General features: G+C 37.9%; 2 protein-coding genes across 3 annotated transcripts; one reads left to right on the top strand and one right to left on the bottom strand.

The window, feature by feature from the left end:
* The first annotated feature begins 387 nt into the window (after window positions 1-387).
* On the top strand, window positions 388-21671 carry ubr1 (ubiquitin protein ligase E3 component n-recognin 1). Its single transcript, XM_007253796.4, has 47 exons — window positions 388-495; window positions 2570-2835; window positions 3460-3538; window positions 4217-4327; window positions 6284-6411; window positions 7127-7265; window positions 7762-7824; window positions 7943-8066; window positions 8775-8882; window positions 9057-9145; window positions 9246-9344; window positions 9482-9639; window positions 9748-9847; window positions 9938-10066; window positions 10177-10357; window positions 10511-10572; window positions 10706-10816; window positions 11353-11418; window positions 11542-11643; window positions 12248-12311; window positions 12582-12706; window positions 12788-12840; window positions 12941-13043; window positions 13128-13176; window positions 13660-13814; window positions 14291-14390; window positions 14482-14585; window positions 14694-14774; window positions 14946-15112; window positions 15802-16004; window positions 16090-16183; window positions 16329-16481; window positions 16571-16668; window positions 17826-17919; window positions 18083-18231; window positions 18331-18386; window positions 18475-18571; window positions 18676-18743; window positions 18850-18997; window positions 19149-19248; window positions 19362-19498; window positions 19606-19714; window positions 19812-19868; window positions 19954-20031; window positions 20170-20340; window positions 20559-20660; window positions 20915-21671. Exons 1-47 carry the CDS (start codon window positions 451-453, stop codon window positions 21054-21056), a joined length of 5217 nt encoding a protein of 1738 aa, XP_007253858.3. The 5' UTR covers window positions 388-450; the 3' UTR covers window positions 21057-21671.
* Window positions 21672-22259: 588 nt separating this feature from the next.
* prph2la (peripherin 2-like a) lies at window positions 22260-27768 on the bottom strand. 2 transcript variants are annotated; one of them, XM_015607015.3, is made up of 4 exons: window positions 27627-27768; window positions 26253-27255; window positions 25165-25411; window positions 22260-24562 (listed from the first exon to the last, which is right to left on the bottom strand). In XM_015607015.3, exons 2-4 carry the CDS (start codon window positions 26831-26833, stop codon window positions 24296-24298), a joined length of 1095 nt encoding a protein of 364 aa, XP_015462501.3. In that variant the 5' UTR covers window positions 26834-27255; window positions 27627-27768; the 3' UTR covers window positions 22260-24295. The 2 variants fall into 2 exon arrangements, with proteins under 2 accessions (XP_015462501.3, XP_049319424.1); XM_049463467.1 differs by having other exon boundaries at window positions 26253-26903.
* Between the last annotated feature and the right edge of the window lie 53 nt (window positions 27769-27821).

The following is a 27821-nucleotide window of genomic DNA, read 5'->3' as shown; positions in this document are numbered from 1 at the left end:
AAACATCAAAGCCATATAAAAAGGCAGGAACACCCACAACAGATATTTTCTTCATTGTTTTATTTTCTTTATTTATTATATTTTATAATGGATGTTGAAATATCAGACATGTTTTGATTAATCTTAATATCATATCATCAATATATTGGTGAGTTTTTAATTATTGTCCAGCCTTAGGGCAACCTGGATATTCATCCTAAGATAAGACATGAATGTACTGAAGTATATGATCTTAAGTATTTTCTTCACAACTAAGATTTTAGTCAGAAAGGTGCGCACATTCATGTTTAAAAAACAGGGAGAGACTGAAAGAGAGGGGTAGAGCAGTAACAGTTTCTGGCAACCCAGGACCAGCAGGCCCTCCTCCACTGTGCCAGCAGCAGCAGCAGCAGCAGGATTCAGCTGAGGTCGCGTGCGTTACCGTGGTCACATCGCGCGCCGTAGTGAAACATGGCGGAGGGGGAGAAGTCGGTGGACGGGCTGCAGTTGAGCACGGTAAACAGCGCTGTCTTACGGGCAGCTCTCACACTTTGGGTGGCAGCGTTCTGTTTCGCTGTTGGCGCAGCGCCGTGTGTGTTATGTCGCGGTAACGTGGGGGTATTTTTGGGCTGTGTTTTGTGGCGTAGACGGAGCTCCGGTCTGGTGTTTTCGTTGACGCTTTTATGGCTACAGTCATGCTAGCATCGGCGTTTGGTTGGCTAAAGCTAGCTAACGGTAGCTAACTAGCTTATGTGCCTAGAGTAAGAGCAGAGGGAGGCCAGCGGTGGACGCTAGAGAGTTAGCTAAGCTAAGCTATCTAATTTATAGCGTATAGTGATTTTAGAATAAGGGGAATAAGAGGCAGGGCGCTAGCTAGTGTGCTAAACTTGGCCAGGTTAAAATAACGCTACTGAAGCCTGTAAGCTAGCTATAACAGGCTCAGGTCCAGGATCAGGTTTGGCGCGACAGTGAAGCAATAGCTATGTCTGAACTAGGTTACAACATATAATATTACCTTAGACATCCCGAGTAAACAAGAGATACACCTGGATAACATTATTAGCTGGCTAAATGCGTTGCTCTAATTTGAGCTTTGATTGACATTCGTAGTTGAACAACAGTGGAACATCTGCTAGGATCCTGTGTGTTGTTGTGTTCCAGCTGGTCATTATGGGTGAATCATGACAGCTCACTGCTTTGTTTTTTAAGCTACCATTACTGTAATTCTGCTAGGTTAAGGTAACATATATTAACAATAATTATTAGGCCTAACAATATTTTGTTGACGATATATTGTTGAAGGAGATAATTGTGATAAACAGTATTCACCTTCAAATTATGTGGACATTTTCTGACATTTACCTGAACATCCTGGCTATAGTCACAGGACAGTTTGAGACTGTGTGTTCGTGAAAAAAGAAGCTCATTTTAAAATAGTTTAAAATACTTTTGCTTCTAAAGGTCTGTTTTAACTAATTAAACAATATACATGATTTGATAATATATTAAAACAATATATAGAACTAAATATGAGCTTTTTGTTGATCATAATAATACTATTAGCTATGCAGGACATAAACATTGGACCAAAACCAAACAAAGTATAAAGACTGTATACTGAACAACACATTTTTTGGCAGGTTTTCATTAATTTTGACATGATTGCAGACAACTAAATAGTCTAAAATGTACCTACATGTTTTGTCTTTTATGTTATAAAAACAAAGTTGCAGAATTACAATTCAACAATATTTATTGAACACTTGAATGTTTTTCCTATCCCAGCACATATACCAACAAAGCAAAATGTTTAGCATAATCCAAAAGTTTTTTTCTGCCATTTTCAGCTAAATGATGTTGGTTGCAGGATAATTTTATTTACTGCAACCAACATTCGTTGCCCCTCTACATAAAATAAGCGTGTTTTTTTTAAGAAAGATATTCCTTTAGAAAAAGAAAGATATGCTCTGTGGTTATACTACAGACTAGTGAAACAGGCTGTTTGTTTCTGTTTCTGCTGTAGTGCTGATGTCATCACTGTGGGCATAGAAGAGAGCTGTTTTAATCCTGCTTCTGAATTCAGCTCATGATATTATTTTAATAGACCTTTAAAATATGTTGGTATTCAAACTTGAACTTATCAATTCTTCAGTAAGTAAAGTAAATCAGGTGAGCTGCCGGTGATCTTGACAGTAATTGGAGATCACAAAGTCATCAATCAACCCTGATTTGGTTTGATTTGATCAATATAACCATTGTGTCACCATGATAAACACAGTCTATTATACTCTCTGTAGGGTTAAAAAGAGATTTGATACATTTACTTAATTAAGTGTGTAGAATGCTGGGCTATGTACCCCTGTGGGTGTTATTTTCTTTTCAATTATTGGGCTTTGGTGACTTGGTCTTGTGTATGGCTGCATTGCAGGTATGCAGTTTAACCTGTAGTGTTTAACCTATTCACCTTAAAGTGACTGAGTGCACTAAAATACTCTAAAATACTTTCGAGTGGAAATTTTCTGTTTTTTAACCCAGACTGAAATGTTTGTGGTTTATTTTGTGCAAACAAATCTTTTTCTTTTCTCTTCAGAAATGGTGGGAGGCCCCAGACCGCGGGGCTGCAATACTCAATTATATTGTGGAGCAGGTCCCCCGTATTTATTGCCTGGAGGCTGAGCCACAACCAGCAGAAGAGGAACAACGAGTACAGGAACGCATCCTGCACCCACTGGAGTGCTTCCTGTTCGGAGAGGATCCGAGGGTTGGCTTGGAGAAACTGGAACATCGGAATAGTGGTTCATCCTCTCAGCTATGTGGACGTGTTTTTAAGGAGGGCGAGACAGTCTACTCTTGCAGGTTAAAGCATGATGGTTTGATTATTGTAGCCTAATATTTAATAATTAAGTTTGATGAATACAGCAGCTTAGTTAACAATGTAACCTTTATATAAATACAGTTGTCATGAAATCTGGTTCTGTTTCGTTCTTTAGATTTTCATGTAAAGTAAATCAGCTCTTGGGAACTTTTCTTTTCTACGTTTCTATGACAGCATGTAATTTAGCAGTTTATTATAAAGCAGTTACCTCATAATTATTCTACAAACACTTCTGAGTAAGCTAAAATTAATTACAAAGATTACTGTAACGAAAGGTCTACATAGGGCATTTGATGGTGATTGTTTTATATGAACTGTCCTTTTCAGTATTTCATATGCTACGTTGAGTTTATTAATATTTTTTTTAGAAAAACAGGTGTTTTTTTTTTAACAGGGGCTTGATAACATTTGAGTCTGCTTTAATTCATTTGAATATATGTCACAGTACTTTGCACCACCTAGAAAATGCTAATAAACTTGCACTCTTTGCTAATAAACATGCTAATAAACTTGCAATCTTTAAAATATATCATGTATTATTTGTGTTTGACACAGGAGTGTGTAAGTGGTGAGCTCAGTTATTAAATAATCTTTTTATTTTGCAGGGACTGTGCCATTGATCCAACCTGTGTACTGTGCATGGACTGCTTTCAGAACAGTGTACACAAAGGACATCGCTACAAGGTCAGTTAAAAAACGATTGGTAAAATGAAGTGAAAAATGGAATTGGTGTCAAACGCTTAAAATATTATTTGATTAATCAAGATTAAAATGATAAATTTACTTTAAAATGGTTGGTATTTTCCTGTATGTTTTAATTAATTAACTGTGTGCTTTACCACAGTAATGTTGACCGCACTAGTTAAAATATATGCATTTTCTTCCTTAATAGGGCTTGGTTTTTGGAAACAAATGGAGAGAAATAAATTAAATTAAAAAATGAATTGATTCAGTGTGTGTGTTCTGTATTCACAAACACTGCTTTAATGCATGATCTTGTAAAAGCTAAAGTTGCAACATTTTTACCAATATTTATTTCACTAATTAAAAGTGCAAGAGATTTTAACCAAGATTTCACAAAGCTTGTGATCCAAAATATCATGATATGATACCGTTATTATTTTGTTATCCAATACTGGAATAAAATAAACAACATTGTGCTGATGTAATGTGCCTTTGGTAGATATGTGCAGCAAAAAGTAAAAAAATATCACAAAATTATATATTGTCCAAACCTGTTTCTTCATATTGATATAATACATTTTTTGCAAACTCAAAAAGAGCTTTGAGAGACACCCTTATTTTAGTGTTTTTTAGTAGGTGTAGTATTAATCATCAGGCTCTTTGGATTGTGTCTTCTAGATGCATGGTTCCTCAGGAGGAGGCTTCTGTGACTGTGGGGACTTGGAGGCGTGGAAGACCGGTCCCTGCTGCTCCCAACACGACCCCGGGACTTCTGTGGCCATGGAGACAGTGAGGCTTGGTTTCTGCCAAAATTATTTAGGCTTTTCTTAGGATGGAGAGTTTCCATTAGTTTTGTTGTTTGAGCTAACTTCCTGTCCTGAGGTCAAAGGATTAGACTGCTGAACACTCTGGCCTGGGAAAAAACACTGCTGTGTGGGAAAGGATGCCTGCAGCGCTAAACAAGAGTTTTAAAGTTGCTTTGAGAGTCTGGAAGCGGCAGAGGAGAGATAAAGACAATGACAGCAATAGGATTATTATAGACTATTTATATGTTAAGTGTGAATAGTTCTAGTTTGGACCTTTCAGCTGATAAATATTAATGTTCTATCTGGACAGTAATATTGTGATGCATGTGAAACACAGTGTATTCTCATATGTCATAGTGAGACTTTAATTAGATGAAAGCAAAGGGGTCTTTAAGAAAATATCCTCAAGGGGACTTGTCAAAAAGCTGTGCTTTGTTTGCCAGCTGGTTTTGTCCTACATAGACATCACTCATTTGACTGTGATAAGATCACGGTCTGGAAGGTTTCACAACTGAATCCTCTGTTATCCACACATGTACCTGGAAAACAGCTGCTGTCTGTTGTTCCTGGTGTGCTGGCTTAACTTTTGTAAGCACCTTGGGACCAAAACAGGCACATTATAAATGCATTCACCTTCATCTAAACCAAACAGCGGCTGTTCACAGTCTCTTTTGTGATGAATTTTATATCTCAGTTCAGGGTGTAGAGGGATCCTAAACCCAGCTGTAACGTATACATTGTATATCCAAATTGTTTTGTGTATTGTTTTATATCAATATTTAATTATGGTTTATATATGATTTTTAAAGTTTATGTAATGCAAAGTGTGTAAATAATTTGTGATGAATTGGCAAAGACATGGATGTTTGTATACATTGGCAATGTGATATTTGGTAAAAAAGTGTATGATGATGATACAAATTATGGTTTAAGGAGTATATTGTGGATATCGGCAGTTTAGTAGTTAGTAAGAGCCTTGTTAACACCCTGTCTTTCTTTCTCACCCCTTGTTTTCACATATGTTGCTAAAGATCCTGATCACAGTATTTTTTTTTTTTTTTTGCAAGAACTGGCATTTCTGTGAACATTGACTGAACAGAAAAAAATATGTACAGGACAGGCCAAAAGTTTGGACACACCTCTTTTTCAATGCGTTTTCTTTATTTTCATGACTATTTAGATTGTAGATTCTCACTGATGGCATCAAAACTATGAATGAACACATGGAGTTATGTACTTAACAAAAAACGTTGGTCACCTGAAATAATTTTTCAACAGTCTTGAAGGAGTTCCCAGAGGTGTTTAGCACTTGTTGGCCCCTTTGCCTTCACTCTGTGGTCCAGCTCACCCCAAACCATCTGGCTTGGGTTCAGGTCCGGTGATTGTGGGGGCCAGGTCATTTTTTGTTAAGTATATAAAATTCCATATGTGTTCATTCATAGTGTTGATGCCTTCAATGAGAATCTACAATATAAATAGTCATGGAAAAAAAAAAACGTGTTGAATGAAAAGGTGTGTCTGTTTCTGTTATTACTTGTCAGTGCACGATGAACAAATGTATTTGTAATATTATTTTAACCAGTGGAGAGCAAGACAAAGCTCAGAAAAGTACTCGCTTGACCTTTTAGGAGTCATATTTGTGCCAACATACTTTGGGGAAACCTGGCCTGGTTACTGGAGGCATTTCACTGAACTACTTTTTGTTAACAGTAATCTGGAACTGTTGATGAAGGAATGCTGTGAGTGTATTGGAAAATAATTAAAATATAAGTTTACTGCATGTCTATAAAGGTTGGAGTCTGAACAAATATATACCTCAGATTTTGGCCTTAATACAAATCTAAGTAGGACAGCTGAGATAAGAACTTTGATCCACATGTTTTATGACTCTTGGACTACATTATTACATTATTGTTTACTGTGTGTGTTTGTGTTTCAGGACGACTGTGTCTTGGAGGCAGAACTGCTGGAGCGGGCCCAGATTCTGTTCCAGGTGTTACTGCAGTACTTCACTGACCTGATGGTTTGGGAAGAAGAAGATGAGCTCCCAGAAGAGATGAAGAATGGGTCAGTTGTGTTGGACTACTGATATGAAGATATTAAGTGTTTGTTTTTACCTGCTGATGATGATACAAATATACTCTTAAAAACAATGACGCTTCAAAGCCATCTTTGGGTCTATAAAGAATCATATTTGTGGGATGTGCGAGTATGAAGAGTTAGAGTTAGTTACAAATAACTATTTTAAAAATAAGTTTTTATGGAACAAAAAGTGGTTCTTTCTAGGGCTGTGTATTATCTAGAAAAGATGATACAATGTGTATCGCAACACAGGAGTTACGATGAAATATAGTGAGATATATTGAGATACTGTATATTGTGAAGTGATGTATAGGGATCGTGAAATCAGATTATTATTATTTTTTTAAGTGTCATAGTATAAAAACACAATAATATTTATAAAGTCTGAGTATAAGAAAATATTTTTTGAATTCACATATAACAGTGGGACCTAACAACAGAGTACAAAACTGCTACCTAGTGGGCGGGGTTTAAATCCATCACAAAATGAACCACTGTCTGACGCTAAATAATTAAAATCAGTACTTTGTTTTTGAAAACTGATTGAATATTGCAGAACAACATATCAGTAAAGGATATGATAGTGATGTTTTCTAACACCCCTAGTTCTTTTATACTATTATTTAAAGACCTCTTGAAAACTGAATTTGTATAAGAGGAGAAATTGGAATCAGCCTTTTGTGTTTATCTTTTTCTTCAGAATGGAGGAGGACACATACTATTGTGTCCTTTACAATGATGAGCAACATTCGTATGATCATGTGATCTACACGCTTCAGAGGGCCATCAGCTGTGACCACAATGAAGCTCACACACACACAGCTCTCATCGATAAGGAGGTGCAGTGTCCTTTATGTGTAGAATGTAATTGTTTTCTCTGAATGGGCAAACATCGGTCACAATAGCTATATTTTTATGGGCAATATTTTGTCTGAGAAGTAATTATCATCTCAACTGTTTTTTTCTCCTTTTTAAATGATTTAATAGCATAGCATAATATCAATTGCATCATTTTAAAAACAGTCAACTTTTATTATTCTGAATATTTAGATGTGGCATTTGGAATACAAATACTATAGTAAAACTGTCTATAAAAAAGTCATTCACGTTAATTAGCTCTTTTCACTAAGATAACCAATGGGTAAGATTAAGGCCAGAAACTAATATTGAGATCTTTTACATATATTGTATAAGTCAATAATGTAATTATTGTGACCGGCCTGCCAAACACATCTTAGCATATCTGGTAATAATTTTAAACATTAATATATGCACAGTGCCGAACAGGTTCTAGTAAATGTTCGGATTTTCATGGAACTTTTGTGTTATGTTCAGGGGCGCAGAGCTGTGAGAAGAGGAACCCAGAGATCCTGTCAACAAGCTAAAGATCTTATCAGGGTACAGCGCAATGATTTTTTTACTCTACTCTGAACTCTTCTATTAATGTTCTGTTCTTCTGTAGTTGTTAGGACAGTCCAGTCTAAGCTCTTTCTTTCATTTCTGCTTACCCCTGTAGTCAACTGCAGAGCAAATTACTCAGCAGCCTTTGCGAGTGGAGATTCTTCACTCAGCTCTGATGGCCCGTCAGACCTTTGCCCTCAGACTGGGACCTTGGTTTCAGCAGATCATTGGGTATTCAGGTACACAACATTTGTCATTGTTATTTTAAATAAATGTTAACTACAGCTTTTTGCTGTGGTTTCAATCCAGTAAATAAGTTAAAATGCTTATCACTGATAATGTGTTTAAGCTACCTGTAAAAAGGGGAAGGTGTTCAGACGTCTCCTGTTTTAGTTTGCGTCTTTAGTTTCTTCATTACTTTTTTTAAAATTTCAAATATGGTGCAGTGGTAATGTGTGCCTTCCATTGTAGTTTAAACAGCGACATGTTGTGGTATGTTACCTCACTATTTTGCCACTGAGAACCTGCCTCACTACTGTCATCCATTTTCAGCGAATGTTTTAACGTAAAAGTCCTAAGAACTCTGATTTGTGTTGTGTTGCATTGCTAAGTATCAGATGTGAATGAGTTTTTAATACAAATGTGTAAATAAACCGCATTAGAATTGAACATTTTGTTTTATTGTTGTTCACACTGCCACACAGATAACAGATCTATGTCACATATGTCAGAAATATTGGATTTGGGCTGCTTTTACCAGCTTTTTAAAATGGTCTTAAGTAACACGGTAAGGGTAATGTTACAATAGCAATTTTTGTTGGAGTTTTATGCTTTGTTTTGCTTCATCTGTCAAGACTGACGCTCAGAAATTTCTTTTGTAAATGGTGAATTCTCTCTCTCTCTCTCTCTCTCTCTCATATATATGTATATATATGATACACACACAGTGGGTTTCAGGCAGGTGTTTTGCCAGGTGGCCCTGGAGGCCAGTGCTGACGGTGATAAACCCTGTTTGATTAGCACACTTATGCTCCATGACTCAAGACTCTACAAAGGCCAGTATTTAAACAATCCCTTAGTCCATTCTTAAGGTTTTTTATATTATGTTTATAATGTTTGTGTATATGTATATTAAATATAACACTGCAGTTGTGTTGCATCCAAACAGGTGTTATGTATGGTGCTCCAGAATGTTAAATCTGAAAGTGCATTTCTGTTGTTTTTATTAGGAGCCCGTAAAGTTATCCATGAGATGATTTTCTGTAGTCTGCTGATGGAGACAGAATATAAGAGGCAGTTTGCCATGAAATTTACTGAGGTAGGTTCTTGTTTTTTTTATAAACCATAGCCAAACTGACCACATACCCACTGGAATCCAGGTCTGACCATTCTTTGTTTTATCTATATACTTTATGCAGCACTATAAGCAGTTGCAGAAGGATTTCATCAGTGATGACCATGAAAGGAACATCTCAGTCACGGCCCTTTCTGTACAGATCTTCACTGTTCCCACTCTGGTAATAGAAAGACAAGAACAGAAAAGCCACATGCCGCCAATAAACTGCACTTTCTTTTTGACAGTCAATCTTTTTAGTTTAAAAAAAAACTCTACTAGTTTCCCAAGATTTTAATGTTTTTTTTTTTGTCTCTAAAGGCTAGACAACTGATTGAAGAGGGTAGTGTGATAAAGGTGATCATAGACACAGTCATGGAGATGCTGAGGGAACATTTGGACAGCAACCAACGCTTCCATTTTCAGGGCTACAATTCTGACAAGTTCTTCCGTGTTCAAGTCATCTTCCATGACCTCAGGTGAGCACTTCCTTCCTCTGCAATTTGATTGTATTGTTAAATGTCTAAGGTAGTATTTTGTTTTATTTTTATGTAATTACAACAATGTAATTGTATTTTTGTGTGCAGGTACATCCTGATCAGTAGACCTGCCGTATGGACTGAGCAGTTGCGGGGAAAGTTCCTAGAAGGTTTCAGTGTCTTTCTGGGACTGCTTAACTGCATGCAGGTGAAGCATAACAATCTGTATAATTCTGTTCTATAAGATTCTGTTAAAGTAGTTCACTTTTGTAAGTGAGTTTTTTTTCCCCTCTGTTAGGGAATGGAGGAAGTGAAGAGGCAGTTTGGTCAGCACATTGAGGTGGAGCCAGAATGGGAGGCGGGTTTTTCCATACAAATTCAACTTCGCCACATTCTCTCGATGTTTCAGGACTGGTGCTCTTCTGATGTGAGTTATTAAAAAGTAACTAATAGGGTAAAAAGCTGTTAAAAATTCATTTTTCCTGTTTCATACAACCACATTACACTGGAGAGTGTAAAAGCATTCTTCTTTTGCAGGAAAGAGTTTTGCTGCTAGCCTTCCAGGAGTGTCACAGGGCCCTGCTTCGCTGCACTAACCAGCCCTTCCACAGTGAGCCCACTGACAGCTACATGTGCAAACATATCCTCCATTCACGCCCATACAAAGTCTCCCAGGAGCCTGTCTCCATTCACTTGCCCATCTCCAGACTGCTGGCTGGTGAGATTTTGCACATTTATATGACATTTATGATTAATATTGTTAAATAGTGATTGTTTAGTAACTTCTTTTGCAGGAAAACATTGTAAACATGAAATACTGTGATGGATTGTCTTTAATTATAAAGTAACCTCACTGTCTCTCTGGTTGTAGGTCTTTACGTGCTCTTGTGTCAGACAGGAGCTGTCACTTACCTCCCTGACTTTGTGGATCCAGTAAGTTAGGATTGTTTAACTGAAGATATGTGTTTCTTGACTGTATTTAAAGATGATCTGCATATGTTGCTCTGCTCTGCAAGATGGCACAGTGAGATAGGAGTGTAGATCTGTGTATGTGATTGTGTTTCAGGAGCACTTGGACTTTTGTGCATTTGCAGAGCATTCTCTGCGCTGCGTGGTATTGGTTGCACAGGTGGCTGCTGAAATGTGGCGTCGAAATGGCCTCTCCCTTGTCAGCCAGGTGAAATAATTCTCTCATAATGCTCGTGAACATTTACACTATTAGTTTGGTGTCATTGGAGCAGGTTAATTAAAATGCAGACTGTCGAGATCTAAACATCATTGAAGCGCTGCAAAACCTGCCTAACCAGTGTAGAATATGAAAATGAAATTGTGTGTTTATACTGTGCTGTCTTATGTGAGAAATTATGTCATACACTGACATGCCATATTTTATGTGTTATAGTGTTATAGCTTAGTGTTATAACTTCGTGGTCCATTTACGTACTGATATGCTGTTACTTTTGACATGTCTATGTATAGTCGTGGGCAGTTTCAAATCCACCTCAAATAGAGGGCAGCACCATTTGCATTGGCACAAGCAATATTTGTAGGCCAACGTGTTGCAATAAAATAGAACATTGTACTTGTTCAACAGGCAGTAAATAGTTTTAAATAGAATTTAGCATCGAAAAAGTGTAATAAAATTAAGCATTTTTAAGCGTTTTTGTGATTTTCTTTATTCTGGTCTACAGTTGACATTTGCTTTTGCTTTAGGTGTACTACTATCAGGATGTGAAATGCAGGGATGAAATGTTTGATAAGGATGCCATCATGCTTCAGGTTGGTTTTTAACTCTTCTAGTGTCTTGCCACAAGTCATGTGTGTTGAACATACTGAACATACAGTATATGTAGAAAACTTGTTGCATGCAGGTAAGACTGACACTTTTTTTTTTAATTGCAGATTGCTGCTTCCAAAATGGACCCAAATCACTTCATCATGCTTGTTCTTCTAAGATTTGAGCTCTTTGAGGTTTTTAATGGAAATTGCTCAAGTAAAGATCAGGTTTGTATGGAGTGTTAAAATTATGTTAACAATAATGTATAGGGCTGCAAGATATTCGCTGAAAAAAAAAAATCCTTTTTTCTGATGTATAATGCAATATAAAAATACAGATAAAAAATGCAGCATATTACAATATTAACAATGGGTTCTGTGTATCCAAGATTGGTGTAAAATAAATCATATTAGTAGGACAAACATTACCAGTGCATATTTTCTTTTTGCATTGAGCTGCAAAGTTCTAATTTGTGTGAAGGCTCATTTAATCACACTTCACATGTGTTCACAGGCAAATAAACAATTTCAAATGACATTATAGTCACTGCTTTCATACTTTTTTTTAATATTGTCATGGATTACACTTCTTGTGGTTTATAAAGCTGTGTCCGATTGGTTTTATTCTAGAAAAACATCACTGGAATTCAATAGGCATTTGTAACGGCAATTTAAAACTGGGAAAAACTGCATGCCTGCTGCTTGGTGTTCTGTAGAGATGAAGGTTGATAGATATTGCCATGTGACATTTGCCGAGTGTTTAACATTTGAAATTAATTCCTTAGTTTGAAGGTTTAAATGTCTTTTGATGTAAATGTTCACTCCTATGCAGGACCTCTTGAAACAGTGGAACAGACTGACAGAAGAAATGCTGTACTTGTTGATCATCATCATAGGCAAGCCTTCATAAAACCATTCTTTTTTTTATTTTAGATGGGAACAGAATATGTTGCTATTCTGTACTGTAGTAATTTTGCTCTTGGTCAGAAGTTGCCTTTGATGACTTTTATTTTAAGCACGCATTTTCAGCTTTTCAGCATGTTTTCAGCTTACATTGTTCTTTTTGAGAATCTTATCCAACTGCACAGATGGCTCCATTACTCAGCCGCTTGTTTGTTGGTTTAATGACTTGAGTTACTTTTGTTTTCTCTTTTCTGTTATGGTAGGTGAGCGGTATGTTCCCGGAATCAGTACTGTGACTAAAGAGGATGTGACGATGAGGGAAGTGATTCATCTGCTGTGCATAGAACCCATGGCACACAGTAGTCTGGTCAAAGGGCTGCCTGAAAATGTAAGATTGCACCAACTATAAAAATGTCCTTTGATTTAATAGTGGACTAAAACAAATGATGCAATTATTTTCGTGTTGTAGGAAAGTCATGAAACTGGGCTTGAATCTGTTATCTCAAAAGTTGCCACTTTCAAGTAAGTAATTTTCAAAGTCAGGTCAAGTTTTCAATCAGTTTAATCAGTTTGGATAAATGCATGTTTGTATGAAAGGTTTACATGCAACTTTTTTTTTCAGGAAACCAGGAGTTTCCGGTCATGGTTTATATGAACTGAAGAAGGAATGTCTTAAGGAGTTTAATCCCTTCTTTTACCACTATACCAAATCGCAGCATAGCAAGGTACAGTGTACATTTATATTGTTCAATAAATCAATCGTCCTAATGTTGTCTTTGCGAGTATAACTGGTTAAATTTATTTTTAAGGCTGAAGATGCACAGAAGAAGAGAAGGGCCCAAGAAGGGCTCGACAAAGGCATGTAATCAATTACTTTACATCACTGAATGGCTTAAATTCATGTGCTGAATAGTATACTGTACACTGAACTAGGGCTGCACGCTATAAGGTAAAAATTTACATAGCAATATTTTGTAATAACACTAATTTTTTCCCAGACATCAGTGAACCAAAATGTCATGATATTAATGAAGCCCTCTGTATATTCAGGATTAGAGTGTAACACATTATATTGGATAGATATAATCCATCTCAGCAAAAAAAAAAGACAAATTATTTTTCTAAATTTAATTTGATGTGCACATTGCACTAATGATGGTGAAATTATATTTTTCTGGCCTTGTATGCATCTAGTTGGGGAATTCAAAGGATTTTATTTGAAGAATAACAAAATTTACAGTATTTAGTCAAGGCGTAATATTAATACTTTGGAAAAATTTATTTATACACAACTTTTTCCCAAAATCAACTGTGACATACTCTTCCCCTTCTAATGTGCAGCTCTTCGGCCCCCGGTACCACCTCCTTTTTGCCCCGCCTTCTCCAACATAGTTTGGCTGCTGTCCTGTGATGTGTTCATCCACGTGCTGAGGAGAGTACTGCAGAGAGCTGTGGAGGAGCGCTCCAGTCTGTGGAGTGAAGCCATGATTCAAAGGGTATTTTGACACTTCTTTTGTTTGTTGTTTTTTGATTATTTCACACGTCAATACACTGTATGTTTAAAAGTATCCCAACACCTCTTGTCACAATTTGTATAATCTCCATATTATAGCAAATTACAATGAAAATGGACAGTATTTTATAGCTGCACAAGAGCCTTAGGTCACACTGCACAATACCAAATGTCAACTAAAGGGGTATAAAGACCTTCAACTTCCAGAACTCAGAATTCAGTGCAAAGCCTGTAGGAAGAGCAGAGGCTGTAACTATTGCAATGATAAGGCACATAGTATACACAGTTTCAAATTTTAAATAATATAATATTGAAGCAGGTGTTTGTAAACTGAGTGTAGGATTGTAGTGTTGGTTTTATAATTTATTTGCTAAGTAATTGCAGTTCCAGTGTTTTGATTAAAGTAAGTTTTAAATTTGCATGAGTACTTGATTGTGTGTGTTTGTGTTTGCACTACAGGCCTTGCATCTTTTAGGACAGGCATTGATTGAGGAGAAAACTCAGTTGGAAGCCAGTAATGTTGAAGAAGTGACATTTGATTTTAGTCACAAGGCTCGAAGTACGTCTATCTTTCAAAATGGAAAATGGTAAATTAATAGACTGTTTTTTTTATGCTTTCAGCATATGTTTACCCTGTCTTTTTTTTATAGCAATTGGCTCAGATCATAACAAGTCATTGTTCCATTTCCTGTCCAAAATGAAGACGTTGCCTTCTCTGGAAGCTCAGAAGGACATGATTAATTGGTTACTACAGGTTTCTGACTTACTTCATTCTAGACTTATTTCACACCTTGACATTTTTTTAATCCTCTATACTTCAGAAATGTTTAAATGTAAATGTATTTTTCCCTTTTCTTTTCAGATGTTTGAGATTGTGAAGTGCCTTCGTGAGAAATCTAGCCCTACTGCTTTGTGTGAAGTGGACCATGCTAAGCCTGAGGAGGTAATGGGATTTCAGCAATTGCACTCATTATAATGTACTAAGCAATTTATTTGATTAACCTCATGAGTGTGTGCCAGGGACCTATTTGATTAGTATGGATCCTCCTGTCAGACTTGTGTGACAGTGAGTTTGTTTAGGTTTGTAAAGATCTGAACGTGTTTGTTTGTGCAGAGCGTTCAGGACAGAAAGAGGAAGGCTGAGGCTGCTAAGCTGCACAGGCAGAAGATTATGGCTCAGATGTCTGCAATGCAGAAAAACTTCATTGAGACTCACAAGATGCTGTATGACAATGTGCCTGAGAGCGGAGGCCAGGGAGAATCATCGACTTCAATGGAGAGGTGAGGATATTTTGAAACGCTGTTCTAGAAAATCGATATACATTCTTTACTTTTTGAGATACACTATATGGTAAAATAGTCATTGCTGACAAAGATGCGCAAATGCAAACGCAGCTTATCTAGTCTCTGTAGAGAAGTATTGGCAGTAGAATAGTAGCAATTGGAGCATATAAACAAACTGTATTGTACTGTACTGGAATTGTGTTCTCTGGAATGATAGTGATCCATCCAGTACGTCAGGGATGAGTTGGGTAGTTTGGGATCATAGAATCAGGTGGTGATCATCCAACATTCTAATCTCACTAAAGCTCTTGTTGCTGAATAAAATCAAACTCTCACAGTAAAGCTTCGAGACCTACGTGAAAGGCCTTCCTATACACTAAAGACTGTTTCGTTTCTTTTCTTAAATACCTTAGTTTTAAAAGACAAAATTACGTGCAGTTGTTTCAATAATTTTGTCCGTAGGATATATTTTGGCCAATCCAGGAAGATTGTAGGTGGAAAACAGAGATTAAGAGTTTTTGCTGGTCATTGTTTCTTTAAAGATGTAGAAACATCACTTAATGTAAATGTACAGTTTTTATCATATTAAAATGTATTTTATTTATATAAATATTCTGCATTTAAATTGCTACCTTCAGATACATTTCTAACAACTTGTACTGGTGCCATTTCTGGACAATGTTTAGCAATGCAATGGAGCTGGGGGAGAGACGTGTGGCGGTGGGCCCTCAGCAGGGAGTGTGTCCGGCAGACTGGGAAGCTCTTACCTGTATTCTGTGTCAAGAGGAGCAGGAGGTTCAGGCTCAGGCTCCAGCCATGGTCCTCACTGCCTGTGTACAGAGATCTACTGTCCTCACCCAGTACAGAGGCAGAACCCTGTCAACAAAAGGTAGTGCTCCTAAACCGCACATGCATGCACACACTTGTGCATAAGTGTCTCAGTTTTATTAACACTGTTAATTTGTTTTGGACAGAGAGCTCCTACCCTCTGTTCATGCCTCCTGATCTAGCTGTGGGCACACACACTGGGAGCTGTGGACACGTCATGCATGCCACCTGCTGGCAGAAGTAAGTCTTTGCAGAAAAGGCTGCCTCATGTTGGCAGTGAATAAACGGACAATCACAGACTCGCTAAATGGACAAATATTAAATTTCCTCTGTATGCTATCAACAGCACTCTATAGGTTTTCTACTCTTTTCTCCTTTTCTGCAGATATTTTGAGGCCGTGCAGAACACCACTCGTAACAGGCTGCATGCTGAGATGATCATAGACCTGGAGAATGGAGAGTACATGTGCCCGCTCTGCAAGTCTCTCTGCAACACTGTGGTCCCACTGATACCCATGCAGCTCAACAAACTCAACTAGTATGAATGCTCTGTGTAGCACTCTTAGCTCTCTTATATATTTGATGGTATTTAAAAACATTTCTCACACTTTCTTTCTCTCCCATTAGTGAGAGTGCAGAGTTGGTTGGCCAGGTCCTCACTCTTCCTCGTTGGATACAGATAGTGCTGGCTCGGATCAAAGGACTCAGAGCAGCACAAGAAGCTGGTAAGAGGCCCCACTTCTAGTTTAAAGCTTTTCTCTCTGTTTTCTTCAGCATTTGGGGGACCATATGAGCAGATAACAGTAAAATACTATTGACTATAGAACTATTAAAACTTTGTCACTTTTTACCCAGTTATAAAGTTTAAATCAAATCAAATCACGCTTTTTACAACTCACTCTGTCATAAAGCAGCCTTACAGAAATACAATATGTAAAACATACAAAATCATGTTTAGGTTAAATATGTTAATGTAAATATTAAAATAAAATATAAAAAAGAAAATAAAATGAAGTAAAAAATCCATACTGCATTCAGCAGGAAGAGCATTATTGAGTTCAGGATTTTGGATGATCTTCCTTCCCAGCAATCCCGGGCTGTCCTCTAACATTTGGACATATTTTTCATAATGTTAAAGCCTTTTCTTTTCTGGTTACTAAACATAAATTAAAAACATATAAAAAAAAAAAAATAAAAAAAATCAGCCTATTTTCTGAAAACAATGCTTTCAGACTAGTTTGCATATTCTGATTTAAATTAATCCCAGCTACTAGCATATTTAAATAAGCATAAGGTCACTTAGAGTAAAGATGTTCTGCTGCAAAGAAAGTTAATTATGAAACATTCCTTTAAAAGCTGATTGCGAAATGGTAACGCATTTACTCATTCTTAGGACTGGCATATTGAGCTGGATTCATCACTTACTTACTAATTTAGAACAGGAGATGCAATCTTAGGCTTACAAATTTAATTGTTACTAATTCCACCTGCATAAATAAATAGTAAACAACATATTAGTTACATGTCTTCATTTGTTTGTTGCAGAGAAATCGATGTGGTTTGGAGCACCAACATAATTTACTTTAATCTCCGAGAACATATCTTCATAGATACCATTTCTTATCAAGTCTTTTTAAATCACTAATCCAGGTCTAACTGTTCTGTTTTATATTCGATTTTCAATGTATTGAATTTGTTGACATACCAAGGCCAGTGTTTGTCAGCAGGAGTTTTAATCTAAATATGTTAGGATAAAGCTTGTTTAATATTTCCTGTCTGATCGACTATGTTGGGGTAAATAATCATGTTAATTTTATTGTTTTAAACATCAAATACACTTAATGAACTACATTTATAAAACTGATGTCCCGTATATATTCAGACAGTGGTAGTGAAACAGCAAAGGAAGAAACTGGGTTCTTCGAGGATGGCCAAACTGACTTCAGGTCAATTCTCAGTTTTGGAGTTCAGCCACCGTAAGTCACCCCCCTCTTTCCTTTTGAAAGTTTAACCCCCTATGTGAACCAGGATATATCTTTTTGCTCTGTATGTCATTTTGAAATGTTATTAGCGGGCACTTGTAATATCTGTTATATAAGCTGTGGAAATTTTATCCAAGCACTGCTTTGTCTTTGTCAGGCCAAAGTATTCAAGCAGTATAACGGATATGCTGGTAGTGTGCGCCACTACGGTGCACAGGGTCGGTCTGCAGACTGCACCCAATGAAGTTTGCCCTCACGTGCCTGTCATGACCTGGAACACTTGTGCCTACACCATCCAGGCTACTGGTGAGAGGCTTTTCCCCATTCACTTTCTTAATGGGTTGACCATCCTTTATTTTTTGGCCGTGATTTAACACATTTATTCTGCTGTGTTCTTCTCTGCAGACAACATGTTGCAGGAGGAGGGAAAAGCTCTTTTTGGTTCTCTGCAGAACAGACAGGTCAGTTTCAGAACGTGTAATTATTCTGCTTCGTTCTGTAAGTTAATGTATGTGCTCTGAGGGCAGTGTTTGTAATTATGTGTTTCAGCTGGCTGGTCTGAAAGCAGTGGTACAGTTCTCAGCAGTCCAGAGACTAAAGAGCTCACAAACTATCATACAGAAGCATTTTAGAGACATGCTGGCAGGTATGGCTGTGTTTCATTATGCAAATGTGACAGTAAAGTAATTATGCTAATGTAAAGGTTTTGAAATACTAAAGACGTTTTTTCTTCTCTGTCTCTCCACCTAGCCTTGCTACCTCTCCCTAATGCAGAAGAGACACCGTCAATATTAGAAATAGACTACTTTCATTTTTTGGTAAGAGTGTGCTCTAACAGACTGTCTGGATACTTAATAATATTATATAATAGCTGTGTTAAGAACAAATATAGTGTAATATTAATAAAACCATTGTTTTCCACAGGTCGGACTCGTTCTGTCTATACCTGCTCTGTATCAAGAGGAGAATGTTGACCTGCAGCCTTCAGCAATCAGTACAGCTTACAATCATCTTCATCTAGTGCACTTAGTCACCATGGCCCATATACTGCAGGTCCTGCTGTCCTCACAAGGTACAAACACAAACAATAAAAACAATAAAATACTAACATATAATTAATATAAATAAAGAACAGAGTTGTTGTCGTCACTGCTATATAGAAACTGAAGGAATTACAGTATATATTAAAACATGCATTATCTGTGTGTTTGTCTTTTGATCAGATTCCAGTGCAATGATGGCAGTGATGGCAGGGGGAGAAGAAGAGGAGGAGGCCAGAGCAGCAGCAGCACTGTACTCTACTTTATCGCAGCACATAGAGGGGTGAGGAAATCTTAAAAAGTCTTATAATGTCTTAAAATAATCACATAAGCTACTATTACCATTCTTGCAAACATGTTCCTTTTGCCTCATTTTTATCTCTTTCATTCTCTCAGTCTCAGGGCCAGTGTGACTGGTTCCATGATTGCAGAGAGAGTAAAGAGAGGTGTTTTACCCTTTCTTCGCTGCGCTGCACTTTTCTTCAATTGCCTTACAGGAGTGCCCCCTCCAGAGGAGCTCTCCAGTACTGCAGGTTAATAAGCTGCCTAATCCATACGTCTTTACTGACACTGGCTAAACTGTAATGATACTGTGATTTTTACAGCTTTCCAAAATGTTTTTTCTTTTTCCCATGCTCAGAGTCCTCTGAGAGTCTGCTGCCCTATCTGTGTAGTTACCTCGCTTTGCCCTGCAACCTTTTCCAGCTCTTCCAGGATCACAGAGATACTGTAACTCCTCTAATACAGAGGTAAAACACTTACATCTGACTACAGTTTATTTTTATCAGAGGTGTTCATAATTGTTTTAAAACATCCTTTCCGTACTCTGTCATTTCTAAAATACAGGTGGTGTGGAAATGGAGCCATATCAAAAGTCCTGAAGGGGGAAATGAGCACAGTCAGGTAAGTGCACTCTCACTTCTTAGTGACATTTTTTTATTTGCTGGTTATACTTTTATTAAACTTCCTCAAAATGAAACTGTGACAGGTATCCAAGGAATAGAAACAGGCTGATCAATCTTCCTGAAGACTACAGCATACTGCTTAATCAGGCCAGTCATTTTAAGTAAGTGCAGCTGTTACTGATGTTTTGTTTTCTGCACTCAGAATCCCCTTCACTCTTTAATCACTAAAGAATTCAAGCATTAAATTCTCACTAAACTGTATAGGTCAAATGCATTCAACATCACTTGGTTCTGTCCAGGTGTCCAAAGTCTTCGGACGATGAGAGGAAGCACCCGACGCTCTGTCTGTTCTGTGGCACCATGCTTTGCTCTCAAAGCCCTTGCTGTCAAGTGCAGCTGGACGGGGAGGAGGTGGGCGCGTGCACAGCCCATGCTGCCACCTGCGGGGCTGGGGTGGGCATGTTCCTCAGGTGAGTTCACATGGTAATAAATCTGAATGCACATTCAATTGATTTGTTCTTTCTAGAACAAACTAAAACTATTTTGTATGGCGGCACAATATATTACATATATTTTATATATTTTCTGTCGGTTTTTAAACATTGTGCAGCCCTACAATTTTCCTTCTTGTATTGAAATGTTAAGCGTAAGTTCTCAAAACTGATCACACCTGTTCTGTGTTGTACAGGGTGAGAGAGTGTGAGATTGTTTTGATGGCCAGTAGGACACGTGGAAGTACATATCCGGCTCCTTATCTTGATGACTATGGAGAGACAGATCCTCAACTTGGGTAAATCAGATTGGTATAATAAAAATACATTTCACACAACACATTTTATAGAGATTGATTCATCATTAAGGTGTAAGAAGGATTGACATCTTAATGTAAAACATATTTTAATCCAAAGCACAGTTAGTAGATTTGTATAAAAAAATCTCTTCATTTTATAATAGAATTTACTGCTTTGTGTTCGTATTGTATGTACTATATTTTCTGTATTATTGTATATATAATCTGCAGTGTTTGTGCTTGTTATTTGACAGACGTGGGAACCCCCTGCACCTCTGTCCTGAGCGCTACAGGAAGCTGCACCAGCTGTGGCAGCAGCACTGCATTCTTGAGGAGATTGCCCGCAGCTTGGAGGTGCATAACGTCATGTTCGCCTTCGAGTGGCAGATGCTCTGATGCTCTGAGCTCAGGTTTGGTCAGAGTGGGCCTGCAGAAAGATGGCTAATGGACTCCAGGAGGGACCGCCCTTTCCCACAATCTCTGTTCAGTTCTTTCACGCAGTCCGATTTCCTCTGTTCCAGTAAAGAGTAGATGAACTGAAGGGTAGTGACCCAGGATATGTAGGAGGGTGGGATGTACTTTTGGTCTTCTGTTCATTTAATTTTGGCTTAGAGTTCTTTTTGTTTTCTTTTATACTTTTTAAGGATTCACTTGGCCTGCGTAAGCCAGTTATTGTAAAACAAGGAAAAGACATTGCACATGTAGCTTTTATTTTCCTTCTCTTGAGCTTGAAGTGTTTCCATGAGTAAGTAATGAAGTCTTCATGCATTGTTTTTGAAAACTGGAGTAAGGCAGTGTTGTATTGTCTTACTTGTGTACGCACCTTCTGCGGAAAATGTTTTCTGTTCTTTTTGCACTTGTGCTTAAATGCTATTATACATATCCTGTCCTCCTCTTTGGACTTGTCACCCCTACTCTCTACTGTGTGGAAAAACTGTATCAGTGTTAATATATCATACCAATATATGAATATATTATACAGAGAACCTCTATATAAAAGTATGTCTGTTATTTCATGTATAAGTTGTGTATATATATATATATATATATATATATATATATATATATATATATATATATATATATATATATATATATATCTGCCTGGATTTTTGAGTAATTGTTCCCAAGGTCTTTACCATGTTTTGTGGAAGCTAAAGAAGGCGGCGCTGAACTGCAGGATATGGGTGTGGGGCCACTTGCTCTGAATGTGTAATTTCTGCTGTCTTCTCTGTTTGTACTGATAATTCTATTCCATTCTGTTATGCAGGTGTGGGTATAAGGCCATTCCCTAAGATACGACTTAATGATCAATTTACATACTGCTATTTATACACAAACAGGCTATATGTATACACAAATAGGCTATGAATAGCTGCCACTGTTACATGAAAACCTTTGTGTTATCTTTTTTGCAGTTTTTCACTTTCGACTTACAAAGCAATTTTTTTTTACATTTATTATATATTAAATGTATAAAAAAAATGCACGGTTTTGCAACAGTGCATAGCTATACATAACTGTATGTCGGTGTCATGTTACATTTTCCCCTTTTTCTTTTCTTTTTTCAAGTTACTCAAGTTACAGTTCATCTTACTAACACAGTCATCTACCATATTCTGAATTATCAGCATTGCTCACTGCTTTTCTGGTTAGTGATTTGAACAGTTATCAGGAGCATCAACCACAGAGAGCATATGGAATCTATGCAAAGAAGCTTTATTTACATGTTCATCCAATCATAAACACACATTCATTGGATACTTAATATCCGGTTCTGTTTTGGATATTGAAGTGATTTTAGGCCCCATACACATGTCTGATTTTTTTTTTTTTGTTAGCAGATGTACATTAACAACTGTGGTATGTTTTTATTTATCTGCGGTCATAAGATTATTTTTTTTCTAGCATGTATTTTAAGGTTTGAGATTTGAGTCTTTGACCCCATTTACACCTCATCAGTTATTTCAAATGACTAGTATCTGGATTCTGTTCTGATAAGCCACACATTTACACTGCTACACTGCTATAGCGTGACTTGGGTGCATGTAAGACCACATCCTGAAGTGCTTCATTTGAATCTGTTTTGGGTGTGTATTGGGTGTGTTGTAAGTTTGGCCTTATCCTGAGAGGCACAAACTGAAGGGTGTAAAAATGGTCTTTTTTTGTTGTTGCTGTAATTTAGGTTTGCTTTGGCTGTTACGTTGCTTCTTAAATAATTTAACACCCTGAGACTTTCAGAAACACTGATAGAAACTTTCCAAAACAATATGCAGATATGTGGATGGGGTCTTGGAGGCAGATGGCAAGAGTTTACTCACCAGTGTACCATTGAGGAGTAGGCAGGCACGAGTTGGAAGGTAAACACAGTTCTGCTTTCTAATTAAAGAATGTTATTCACTTTCATACTTCAGGATGGTGCATCAAAAACACTACAAAGCAGCTTTTCAAATCTACAATGATTTGTTATTAAGGAAAATTTGCAAGTAAATCTTTGTGTGGAACACTTTAAATGGTACATTTGAGGCATTCTCAGACTCACACATGTAGAGTAAACTTAAGGTGTGATCGTCAGTCAGAGAGTATAAGACGGGTTTGGTATCATCAAGGCCTCAGAACATGTGCATTTTACTTAATGTACTGTTTTATGTTGGATTTGATGGAACTACAATACTGTGCAGTGCTAGTGTGAATAGTAAATTTGTGTATAATTTTTCTCTTTAACGCCTGTGCCAATTACAAAGTTTGGTGGAAGAGGGAATATGCTGCGAGGTTGGTTTTCAGGGGATGGTCTACGCATTTTAAGAAGTTAGAATCCCAGACCAGGGTCTGCACCAAGGTTTGTGTGTTTGTTAAATTGTATTTATTTTGGTTAAATTAGTTTATGTTTCACACTGCAGTTGAGTAAGCACACTGAGGAACTTTCCAACATCCTGTCATCATCACCTACAAGGTCTCATCTTTTTATGCTTCTCGTTAATTAATTTGTAGAAAGATGTGCGTTGGACACTAATGTGTGCTCAGTTCTGCGAGTTGCCTTTCTGTTCACATGTTCCAAATTATTGGCTTTACAGCCTAGTGATTTGCAGGTTGGCTAGGGTATCCATCGGGATGGAGTTTTACAATACAAAATTGTGATCTGCATAGATGTAAAGCACATGAGGCCTCATTCACTACTTTACCCTGATATTTTCTCATATGAAATTTGTCCAGTTTAAAAGGACAGGGTTTAAAAACGCCCCTTCTGATAAACAGCTCAAGACCAGTTTTTCCTGGTTGCTGTTTTTTTAAGTCTTTGAAAGTCAAGGGGGCTGAAACGCTGCTCATTTAGGGAAAAAAAAACACATCTTCTGCTGGTCAGCTAGCTGTTGTCCAGCTCTTGATTGGCAGAGTATATGCTGCATTTGATCATCAAGGCAGATTTTAGGGAAGATTGTGTAATTTTCCAAATGCTTTGCACAGCAATGTACACCAGCGTAACCTTTCTCTGCTGTTACAGTGTTATTGACCAATGAACAGAACTGTAACAATGTATATGGTCTGTAATTTGCCATTGTCTCAGACAGTAGAGGTTCACAAATACCCACAGTTGTGAGCCTGATACCTTTGGCCAACAAAAGCAGACTAGGACCAGGTTAACTGGCCACAGGCATTTCCTTGGGAGGCACGTTGTCTGGGCCATAGTGTGCTGTACATGGTCTGTCAATGTTGGGATCTCCATTAACAGCTGTGTCAATTTGATTGCATTTCCCCAGGTTTTTGATGATGTTGAAGTTGGAGCGTACAGTCTCCACAAAGCTGTTCTCTAGGAGCCATCCGTCAGATTCTGACTCGGGGTCTCCCTGTCGCAGGACGTTCTCCACAGCAGTTTGCAGGTAGCGAACACCAGTAAGCACAGAGAGCTGTAGGTGAACAGAGAGGAGAAGATGAACATAAGATGGGCACTGTCAGTCTGTTAGGTAGGTGTTTAACAATGTTAGGAAATCCACAGGAGTGTGTTATACAGTGTGCCCTATATAGACAAATGAGTTTGGGTGTTTTTATTCTACCCAACACCCTTAAACTTATGAGTTTCCAACCTCCTTCTAGCATTTAACATTCTCTCTATCTTTATGAAGATCCAACTTCATGTTATTGCCTATGGATTTGGATCAGGGTACCATAAATATTCTTATAGGTGTCTTAGTGCTTTTTTCATATAGTGCACCGGTATGTTTCATTCTCTTGTGTCTCATCCAAAAAAATAGATTTGACAGATACACAAAAACAAGGATTTGTGACTGAGCTTTTACAAAGTGTGAGACAGACACTGGGAGAAATTATCACACAACAGTGGCTCATAGGTCTTTTGTATTTTAAGAAAAATTATTTCCTGTTTCTGATCTCTGAATTTTGCTTTTTATTTCCTCATGAGAAACTACCACTGTTACCAAATTCCAGCAGCAATTCAAGCAAGTGTGAATCTACCATACAGTTCTGTGGCAATTGTTTGTTCCTTACGTACCTCAAAGAGCCAGATGAGAAGAACCGTCAGGCCGATGGAGTGCAGTATGTGGGTGTAGTGCTCCACCAAGGCCTGGTGACAGCCTCTCTTCCATAAATTAAGCTCCTCTGTTTTGTAGTTGTAGTTAAAGTGGGCTGAGTTGTTGGTCAGTTGATACTGAATGCAGGGCCGAGGGGAGTTCACATTGCAGCAGCTGAATGGAACACCGTCCATCAGGTACTTCCCTTCTACGTTACTGCGTAAACGGCTGAAAATAAATAATACACTGTAATAATAACATCGTGGAACATCATTTTATTAGCAACAGAGAGTACTAATCTATCACAGCACACCCCAAGTGAGTGAATCTGTCCCTGAAACGACTCAAATGCATACGTTGATACGTGTATAAACGTTGCCTTCTTCACCAACAACAACAAAAAAAACGCCATATTTAAGAGACCCGTAGCTTTATAAAATGAAATAGATGGGTTAGCAGCTGTGGAGCAGGTTTTGCTCAAGTGGAGAGAAAAGTACATGCTCGGATCGAGGAGGAGAAAAAAGGCCAGGCAGCTTGCTTTTGCTGTTTTTGCAGCTATATCTGCACAACTGCACCTAGAGATCTGTGGTACGAGAGTTACTGAGGGCTTGAATGCTTTTGATTAAATCAGAAATGCATCATACTAGTGGGTACTTAAAGCAGCATTATGGATAATTGGCTTTTTTTTTTTCCTGGGCCCCATTTTAGTTGGAAAGCGAAATTCATGGGTAAACATCCCTTAGGAGACTGAGACTGACGCTGAGAGATACAACATTGACACTGAGAGAAGCATGTGTATTAAAGCTGTAGAGTAATATAACAAGATTATCCATAATAGTTATGCATTGTTCTAAACCCAAATACAATCAGTGGAGCAACACAGTGATTTTATAGCTGTTATTTTACAGTACAAATGCTACAAATTATTGCTGTAAACAAAGCCACAGACTTTTCTTATGAATAGCCCAGTCGAGAACAGAGTACTAAACTAGTGGAGTACAAGACTACTGGAGTTCCAAAGTAATGATATGTGCCTTTTAAATAAAAAAAAAAATAAGAGCCTACTTACTCCTGCACTTCTCGTGAGGACATGTCCAAGTAGCTGTTGCTGATCCACTGGATCTGGAACCAGTCTCTGGGGCCTTTATTCCCACAGCACTGGAACTGAATCTGCAGGAGATCCACAGTACGTTTCAGGAAGCACCGCCCTGGTGTGTCTGTGTCTTTATAGAAGCGCATGGCATCGCTGAGTCCCAGTGCTAGAGCCTCCTCAAGTTGCCCATGCATTGTGTAGCACATCAGAGCTCCAACCAGTATGCACAGTGTGAAGAAGAACGTACAAATGATGTAGGGCAGAATCATCAGCTTCCAGCGCAAGAACTTATTGGTGTCCACACAGTCGTAGCAGATCTTTCCTCCTATGAAGTTGATTACACAGGCTATCAGCCCCACTGCGATAAGCATGTTTGGCACAGCGTGAATCTCCCGCTCGGCCATTAGCTCCCCTTTCTTGTTGATCTCCACCTTGAGAAACAGGCCCAGGCTGAAGAGGATGATCCCAGTCACCACAGAGACCCAGTTTAGCAACCACAGAATCTGGGCCAGCTTGTCCCTCTGGCTTTTAGTGAACTTCACCCTTAGAACAGCCATTGTTGCCAACTTTTAGCTTTAAATCTTCAACTGATTCTGTCTTGCTTGTAATGAGCTCTAACCATTTGTCCTGGGAATATGAAATTTAGTGGGAATATTAGTGTCTAGAACAAGATTGTATTGGGCAAAAGAAGAAGCACACAGAGGTTTTACAATAAGTTGCTGTAGCTATAGAGAAGGCATTGTTTTTATCTATTAGATGCCTGGAGGAATTCCCATTATAGCCTTAACTTGGTTGCCTTCTCACTGGCTTGGATAAGTTCCAAAAAAGCATGCATATTGAGATATTGTGTCCATTAGATTCCAGGAAGCATTTTATGGCCTTTTGGGAATACATTGCTGAATCCAAGGACATATCCAAGCAGATGTTGGGCTATTTTTCCATTATGTTCCCACGAGATACCTGGAATGATGCTTGTATTCTTAAACAAATAAAAACAATATTACAGTTAGTTTATATGCCTTGATAGTCCCTTCTCTCTTTCTCTCTCTCTCTCTCTCTCTCTCTCTCTCTCTACATATATACAGCTTCTAGAAATCAAATGTGGCAGAAATATGGGTGCTGAGACTAAACAAGTTTATAGAACTTCACAAGCTGATGCTGCTTTGTCTAGAAACAACCAAAACATGCAGAATTTAGATACAAAACCTAAGAATAACCTAAAGCTCACACGCAGACAAAACACATCTCATCTACTCTTACAGACACACACATCCCTGTACTTAGCAAGACACAGTGAATGAAGATGATCCCTGCAGACTTAGGGGTAGCTGTAAATGGTTTAACACTCACCCAAACATGTCTGCCCCATCTGCTTCATTCTTTTCCACGATGCACTTGCATTTCAGCGTATTTTCCTCTTCGCTGTGGTGTATATTTGCACTTTTTGTGTACACTAATGTGTTTGTGGCATAAGGTCAGACAAAATATGGCGTGTGGGTTTCAGAGACAATGCCATAGGCCCAGCCCTGACCTCCCGTGTAATCC

This window comes from Astyanax mexicanus, chromosome 14 (assembly GCF_023375975.1).
Source record: "Astyanax mexicanus isolate ESR-SI-001 chromosome 14, AstMex3_surface, whole genome shotgun sequence".
Taxonomy (NCBI): domain Eukaryota; kingdom Metazoa; phylum Chordata; class Actinopteri; order Characiformes; family Acestrorhamphidae; genus Astyanax; species Astyanax mexicanus.
Note: the sequence above shows the minus strand (reverse complement) of the source record. Positions and strands in the feature narration are given on the sequence as shown.